At 35.4% G+C, this 8,630-nt stretch overlaps 1 protein-coding gene across 7 annotated transcripts; it reads right to left on the bottom strand.

Annotated features, from left to right (window-relative positions):
- Positions 1-339: 339 nt before the first annotated feature.
- On the bottom strand, positions 340-6,934 carry LOC145823375 (phytyl ester synthase 2, chloroplastic-like). Of its 7 annotated transcripts, none has more exons than XR_014365659.1 (6): positions 4,324-4,779; positions 3,799-4,039; positions 3,270-3,422; positions 2,611-2,980; positions 2,073-2,195; positions 340-645 (listed from the first exon to the last, which is right to left on the bottom strand). XR_014365659.1 is itself a non-coding variant. In XM_082922919.1 (6 exons), the coding sequence occupies exons 3-5, from the start codon at positions 4,338-4,340 to the stop codon at positions 2,139-2,141; spliced, it is 444 nt and encodes a 147-aa protein (XP_082779045.1). In that variant the 5' UTR covers positions 4,341-4,575; positions 4,786-4,871; positions 6,616-6,934; the 3' UTR covers positions 340-645; positions 2,073-2,138. The 7 variants fall into 7 exon arrangements, 3 of the variants coding, with proteins under 3 accessions (XP_082779045.1, XP_082779047.1, XP_082779046.1); XR_014365658.1 differs by having other exon boundaries at positions 3,270-3,400; XM_082922919.1 differs by lacking the exons at positions 3,270-3,422; positions 3,799-4,039 and adding exons at positions 4,786-4,871; positions 6,616-6,934 and having other exon boundaries at positions 4,324-4,575.
- Between the last annotated feature and the right edge of the window lie 1,696 nt (positions 6,935-8,630).

Raw genomic sequence — 8,630 nt, 5'->3', positions numbered from 1 at the left:
CAAAATATTTTGTCACCAAATATTTCAATTTAGCGACGAAATATTCAGCAAATATGACGAAATTATTTGTTTCGTACTATATCATTAGTGACAAAATTATTCGTCATGTTTTTTGAAAACTAATAGCGACATTTTTTATTTCGTCACTAATAAAAATTAAAAATTTTGAAAATGGTAGTACTGTTTTCTTCCGAAATTTTTTATTTTCAGTAACAATTCCCTGCGCATTTCAATAACCCGTTCAATAAAATATCTATTACAAATCAATACAAAAATATGTTCATTTTCATAAACATCACAATCAAATTTTAGCACTATCTACAAAAATACAATATGAACTGCATGCAGATTATAAACATGTCTCCTAATATCCACAAAAAATGCCTACTAATATCCACAAAAATATAATATCAACTGTATGCAGATTACCAAACACATCTCCTAATATCCAACAAAAAACATGTCTACTAATATCAACAAAAATAAAATATCAAGGGCGGATTACCAAGCATGCCCCATAATACTAACAAAAATATAATATTTACAACACAACCAAAATACATGTAAGGTAAGATGAACAAAAACACAAAATGAGCTACCATCAGCCCTCCAAATTACCAAACACATCCATATCAAATCTCGAATCTGCAAAAAAAAGAAACACAAAAAAAAAAAAAAAATGTCAGTTAGACAATTAGTATCTTATCCATAACATATACAATTTAACATGCATTTTTGGACTTAGTTTTCAAACTGGGAGTCCCGTGCTAGTTCCGTAAGTTTCCACAACTCACATTGGTCCATCCCGAGGTGTTTGAGGTGTTTCCTGGGCCGTCTCGTGGCTGTTGCACGATTTTGGCCCCCGAAGGCCTATTTTCAAGCTTAAGTGTGAAAAAGTGCATTTTTGGACTTAGTTTTCAAACCAGGAGTCCCGTGCTAGTTCCGTAAGTTTCCACAACTCATATTTGTCCACTCCAAGGTGTTCGAGGTATTTCCCGAGCCGTCTCGTGGCTGTTGCACGATTTTGGCCCCCAAATGCCTATTTTCGAGCTTAAGTGTGAAAAAGTGCATTTTTTGACTTGGTTTTCAAAACGGGAGTCCCGTGCTAGTTCCGTAAGTTTTCACAACTCACATTTGTCCATCCCGAGGTGTTCGAGGTGTTTCTCGGGCCGTCTCGTGGCTTTTGCACGATTTTGGCCCCCGAAGGCCTATTTTTGAGCTTAAGTGTGAAAAAGTGCATTTTTGGACTTAGTTTTCAAACCGGGAGTCCCGTGCTAGTTCCGTGAGTTTTCACAACTCACATTGGTCCATCCCGAGGTGTTCGAGGTGTTTCCCGGGCCGTCTCGTGGCTGTTGCACGATTTTGGCCCCCGAAGGCCTATTTTCAAGCTTAAGAGTTTTCAAACCGGGAGTCCCGTGCTAGTTCCATAAGTTTCCACAACTCACATTGGTCCATCCCGAGGTGTTTGAGGTGTTTCCTGGGCCGTCTCGTGGCTGTTGCACGATTTTGGCCCCCGAAGACCTATTTTCAAGCTTAAGCGTGGAAAAGTGCATTTTTGGACTTAGTTTTCAAACCGGGAGTCCCGTGCTAGTTCCGTAAGTTTCCATAACTCACATTGGTCCATCCCGAGGTGTTTGAGGTATTTCCCGGGCCGTTTCATGGCTGTTGCACGATTTTGGCCCTCGAAGGCCTATTTTCAAGCTTAAGTGTGAAAAAGTGCATTTTTTGACTTAGTTTTCAAACCGGGCGTCCCGTGCTAGTTCCGTAAGTTTTCACAACTCACATTGGTCCATCCCGAGGTGTTTGAGGTGTTTCTCAGGCCGTCTCATGGCTGTTGCACATTTTTTCGACTAGTTCCATGCCTACATGTTGGAATAGTTTTCGACTTAGTTTTCGACTTAGTTTCATGCTTGCATGTTGGAATAGTGCAAATGTCAAAGTAGTTTCCTAATTGGGAGCCACGTGCATATTTCAATGTTTGTGATGTTTCTCGGGCTTGTACGTGCGTAGTTCACTATCTTAGTTGAAGAAGAAATTTCTACTAAATTAGCATAGAAACATAATATACTAACCAAGAAGCTTGTCCATCAGAATCTGAACTTTCTCCACTCTCAAAATTTTTCGTGATACGCACCGAGCTATGTACCTTGACCGGGATTGATTTTGATCCACATCGATGTTTTGTTTTCATTTGCCTGAACAATAGAGTAATATATTTGTGTATGACTGAGCCACATCAACTACACTAATGCCGAGTAGAAGAATTACCTTACATCAAGAAAGTGTAAGTTCTTCACACAGCCTTGGAGTTAAGGGACTTTGACAAAATAAAAATTACATTAAAGTGATAAAAAGAATAGATTTCTCTATGAATTACAGTCAACCAATCCTTGGTCAAATAAAATTTTGTGGAAAGAAAATAGATTATCATCCATTTCATTACTCTTTCTTGTTTCAAATGAAACTTATGATCTAAGGCAAGCAGAGGAAGAAGCAGCAGGGTGGGGTCAAAAACCAGCATAAATCTGCGTTAGTTAAAATGGTGTAATTCAATTATAAACAACGAAACATCCAACCACTAGCATGTAGATGAATCGAAGTAAAAGTTACCTTCCAATGAAGAGCCTCGCGTACGCCTCCTAGAAACAATAGCACATGGGATTTTGAAGAAAGAAGTTTATACAGGTTAGTTGCTGATACAGGAACTATACCCAAAATTCTGAGTTTATCAAATGCCGATACATCTGGTAATTTTCCATCTCGCAACCTCTCAAACATCATGGGGTGTGCCAGCGGTCGTAAAGGAATTTTTCTTTCAGCCCAAAGCTTGACACACATTGGAAGCGCATCTAACGCTAGTAACATGTGATAGCCAACAAACAAGACAGGTCCCTCAGAAGGAATCCCTTCAAGGCCCCTCACCATCTTCCCATTTTCTAAAGTTGAGATCATCACAGGACTGGTAGCCACTTCAATCCATCTACAATCCATCATAATTGTAAAGCAATAAATGATTAACTTTTAAAACAATTCTACAACAGCTTCAACAGTCACACAAACTCATCAATAAAATGTTTTTGGGAAGACAAGTAGGCTGTCAGCATTTTACACTGACAGCATAATCATAAATCCCACAGAAACACAAGAAACAAAATGAACGGACAATGACCCATGCATATGCACTGCTGGTATGCTGTTGATTGACAAGTGGCATATATGTTTGTGAACAATTAAATTTCAATTATTTGCTTGTTGCAAATGTCGGTTACCTGTACAATTCATATATGCTTGTGAATTCAAAAGGGCTCGGTGGCTTGTAATCTGAGGCATAGTCAACACATTTTGCACGACGATAAAAACTAGTACCCTTTATGATAGTTACCAAATCAATACCATCTTCCTGTTACATATTGGTAGAACCACTAATATATATCATTATCAAAGAACAAAGTTCTAGCGAAACTAACTTCATTCAAAATTCTGAAGAATAAATAATATTTCCAAGGAACAAAACTACATATGGTCATGCATCTTCCTGGTTTTCAACTTGATTTTTTGTTATTGTAACCCCTAATATATTTCTTATATTTTCCAGTCACAGTTCCATTAATATTTTTAGTTAAATTTCCATAAGATCTAAAATATTTGGAAAATAATGCTTCCATGTGTGTGTATCCTGCATAGCCACACACACAGAGAGAGAGAGAGAGAGAGAGAGAGAGGAAAATAATACTTCCATTAATATATTTCTTATATTTTCCAGTCACAGTTCCATTAATACTGTTTTTGTGTTGGTACCTCAAATATGGAACTGGTTAGGCTAAACTCTGGTGGTCTGTCTACACATTCTGCTAGAGTGTGATGTGATCTGCTGTGTAAATCTATCCAGGTGCCGTGTCTGCCTGCTGTTAATGTCTATAAATTCTGGTTTGTGTTTGCTTTAGTTTAGCTGCTATGAATAGCTGCCCAGGTGCTGTGTGGGAGTGAGTCTTTGCCTTGCTGCTGTTGATTCTGCCTTGCTGCTGCTAGCTCTGTTTTGCTGCCGAGTGTTTTAATGGTTATGAAAATTGTGATGTCAAGTACACATAAAACTCTATAGTGCAACTCATAAACTAATAATGGGGCTTTTGGTTATTATTTAACACAATAGTCTATGGCTGCTAGCCTGACTTGTAGAAACACTAAATTAAAATATTTGAAGTCTCCAATGTATTTTTTCCACCATGAGATCTATATATAGCTAAAACTTGAAATATGCTTCATATCAAGCACTATAATACACTGTCTACATAAAGAGATTAGCTAGAGAGAGAGAATGAAAACCTTAAAATTAGGAGCATTTCTTCTTATATTGATCACATTTCTTGTAACATATTTCTTCTTCAACTCTTTGATCTTGCTTCCATGTTCTCAACTCAAAGTTCTGTGGCTGCTATCAGAAGGTGGGCTGAAGACCAACATGGATCCAATTTGCTTGTGCCTAAGCTATTATGGTTTAATGTTGCCCCTCCCAAAACCTAGTTTTTTGGCTGGTTCGCTTGGTAATGGAGGGTGAAAACAGCTGACTCTTCATCTCTTGCATCAATAGAAAAAGAATAACCACTTTGATTGTTACTAGTATAAATGTTTGGATTATGATATCGATATGACACATACATAGAATCAATAAATCCAAAGTCAGATATTTTACAGTCATAAAACCAAATATACATAGAATCAATAAATCTAAAATGAAATCTTGAAGTGATTATATATTCCTCACCACTTGTAGAATCCTAAACTTACTTGTAGAATCCTAAAACATCCTCATGCTTCAGTAACTTCTTTAATGATTGATAGACCCCTAGAGAATGGAACCCTTCAGTTCTAGTCTATAAATATCCAAAGATAGAGGGAGTTAGGAAAATGTAAAAGTAATGTATAGAAATAGTAGATACTAAGAAAATTTGGCAATTGGAGTAGGCTGATTTAGATCACATGGTCAGAATGTGATGAGGTAGTTTTATATGCAATAGTAATTTATTAATTATGTAGAAATGTATATGAAATTAGATAGGATCTAGGAGAAAAATATGAAATTTCTATCTTTTATCTATAAAAGTATTCTATTACTAAGAACTGTGAGTTCTTACTCAAATATAACAAAAAAAATTACATAATCGAAGTGTTCAAATTAAATACGGTGTCGGACACACATTCACACTCATACCCTTGTCATATTCGGTGAAACCGAGTATTTTAAATATTCTCACAAGGGAGTGGGAGACAAAAAATTCATATGCCATGGGTACACCAGCCGACCTAGTGTACTAAACTTTCTAAGAAAGAGGGTCCACAATTCAGGAGGAGAGATAAAGTTTTAGAGTGTACTCAGCACTCTCACAAGGGGTATTCATTACTGTAATGAAAATAAAGGGAAAAGAAAAGAAAATTACAGGCAGCACAACTATATCTAAAAAATAGAATTACATTTCTCCATGCAGTAAGAAATTAAGTAGAGCAAAGCAAATCATGGATTGCTAGACACATCCCAAACCAAAATACTCCAAGCATGGTATGAGAACTATGAAAATAGACTAACACTAACTGAGGATAATTATGCAAATCACAGGAATTGAGGAAGCAGTGTAGATAAGTAGACAAACTATTCTAGTCCCAAAATGGGAAACACAAAAACCAAAGCTAAAATTGAAGGATCACTCTACAAAACTAACATATAAAAACATCTTTCCCAGAAAATAGAAAGCTAATCTAGAAACAAAAGGAGCAACTATTGATCTAATGCTAGCAACACTTTTCTAGTCCCAAAATGGGAAATACAAAAAACAAAGCTAAAATTGAAGGACCACTCTACAAAACTAACATAAAAGCTTTCCCAAAAATAGAAAGCTAATCAAGAAACAGCCAAGAGTAACTATTTTTATCCAATGCTAGCAACAATTTTCTGTCCACTTAAGTATTTTCATTTATTTCTTTACAAGCAATAAATTCTGAGGCACCATTCAAAAAGATGCCTGAGATCATGTGGTGTATGTTGTTTGTTAATGACATAGCTTTAGTTGTCCAAACTACAGGTGAATTTAATGTCAGAATTGTGTGAGAATTAAAATCTAAAAGTTTTGTATCAAGTAGGACTAAGAGTACCAGAAGTACAAATTTAACAAAACTACAAATATGAAGGAAATTGCACAGAAAAATAATTGTAAAAGAGAGAAGCTTATACAGGCAGCAACCAGATTCAAAATTGCACACCAGATAATTGATTCAGTATCTATAAAAGTTTGCTTTGCAATTACAAGGTTAGGTTGGGCTAGTCCTAAGTTAAATGACCCCAAATCACAAATCAAGGCCAATGACACCAGATACTATGAGGTCTCTATCAAATTTGAAACCAAGAACAACAAATTAATGCATATTGTTTGTCATGATCTTTCGAGATATACCAGTCAAGGAAAACATTACGCGATTTCCATGTACATTGATTTTTAGTCAGGCAAATTATCAAACAAATGGTATGCCTAATTTGATAAACGCACTAACAAACACGAAAAGCATACCAATCAGTTCAACACTTCCGTAGAAGACAGAAAAGTGAAATACAAGAATTTTACATACCTTGTTGTCCGGATTCGCAGCACATCAGTGACAACATAAAAATACAAAAGTGAATGGAATTACAAATAGCAACAGAACATAGAGAAAAAGGAGTACAAAACACACATAGATGAAGAACAAACATATGGGTTGAGTGTTCCTGTTGTTGAAAGAGTGAGCTGTGAGATTTATACACTGTGGGTACAAAACACACAAATAGGGCTTCGTTTCAGAAACAAAAGGCAAGGAGAAAGACTCTTCGTTTCAGAAATAGAAGGCAAGGAGAAGACCTGTGTTGTTTGTGAAATTCAATCTGGGAATGGAAAGAGTCGTGCTCTCTTAATTGTGGTAGAATAGGCACAAATTTGGGAATAGTATTTTATATAAAAATCAAATTAAAACATTTTATACAATCACACTTATTTAGAAAGTGTGATTAAAACATATATATATATATATATATAATTATACTTATTTAAAAAGTGTGATTAAAAATAGATATTATTAAGTATTATTGTAATAGTGTATATATAATCACACTTTAATTACAAGGTGTGATTAAAATATATATATATATATATATATATATATAATCACACTTAATTGAAGGTGTGATTAAAAAATATATATGTAATCATACTTAATTGGAAAATGACATAAAAAATAAATATTATCACACTTAATCAAATTAAGTGTGATTAAAATATCAATCTAATTTTTTTTATCACACTTTTAATAAAAGTGAGATATTTTTATTTGTCAAAGTGTGATCTTTAACTATTTTTATTGTAGTGAGGAAGGGTATTTTTTGCTTTTGTGTAATGTGGCTAATTTCATGAAACTGATCAGCAGTTGCTAGGTATCATTTGTTCAATGAATATGTTTTCATGTTAATATCTATTTTTACTGTTTCACCTAAATTGGATGGGCTGGAAATTTTGAAGACAGAGGACTTGGAAAGTATCAGTGTTTGTGCTTTGATAGCACCTAGATGTGCATTGACATACAAAGAAGCTGATTCGAGCATCTGTAGCCTCCAAAGAAGTGTTTATATGTATACAGAGTATATACATCAGACAAATACATCAGAGGGAGCAGAGAGAGACTAACAGCGGTGGTGTGCTCCCATCGGCACAGCAGCGGCGGTGAGGAAAGGAGGGCTGTCGGCGGTGAGGGCTGTCGGAAATGGTAGCAGCGGCGGTGAGGGCCCTGTGTGTGAAAGTATAACGTGTGTGTATGTGAAATAGGTTTGAACCGAGAAATTATTGTGTGTGTTTGAGAAGAAGAACCGATTGTGCCAAAACATTTTTATTTCCCCCCTAAAATATTTAGTGATTAAATTATATTTTGGTGACAAAATTATTTCTTCACCAAAGATAAAAATATTGGCCACAAAAATAGTTTTGTCACTAAATAATATTAAAATATTAAAATTATTGGTGACAAAAATATATTCGTCATTAATAATTTTATAATTGGTGACCAATTTTTTCGTCACCAAAAGTTTATTAATTTTGGCGCCCTCCGAAAATATTAGCGGGAAAATATTTGGTGACAAAAAAAATATAAATAATGACGAAATATAATTTCGTCACCTATTTTTTTTATTATGCTTTAGATTGGTGACGAAATTTTATTTTTGTCTCCAAAAATGATACATTTGGAGACAAAATATGATTTTCGTCATTAAAAGATACGTATTTCGTGACAAAAAAAATTTCCGTCATTAGTTTTCGTCTCTAAAGACTATTTTTGTTGTAGTGAGTGGACTTCACTGCTGGGCATGCGTTGCTCTCATTCATGGATGGGTTTTTAGGCAACAATCAGATCTTGATGGCACCCGAAGAGCAGGAGAAGACTGCTTTCACCACCCCGTAGGGAACCTATTGTTATAGGGTGATGCCGTTTGGGCTGAAGAACGCTGGACCTACATATCAACGGGCTGCGACCTTAATTTTGCATGATATGATCCATAAAGAGGTTGAGGTGTACGTGGATGACATGATTGTCAAGTCTAAGGAAAGAGAGGGCCACTA

This window comes from Camellia sinensis, chromosome 4 (assembly GCF_055761805.1).
Source record: "Camellia sinensis isolate YWXY chromosome 4, ASM5576180v1, whole genome shotgun sequence".
NCBI lineage: Eukaryota > Viridiplantae > Streptophyta > Magnoliopsida > Ericales > Theaceae > Camellia > Camellia sinensis.
Note: the sequence above shows the minus strand (reverse complement) of the source record. Positions and strands in the feature narration are given on the sequence as shown.

Coding starts and splice junctions, on each gene's coding strand:
- LOC145823375 (XM_082922919.1), bottom strand. Junction 2,196..2,610: donor GCGAGGCTCTTCATTGGAAG/GTAACTTTTACT, acceptor TCTATTGTTCAG/GCAAATGAAAACAAAACATC.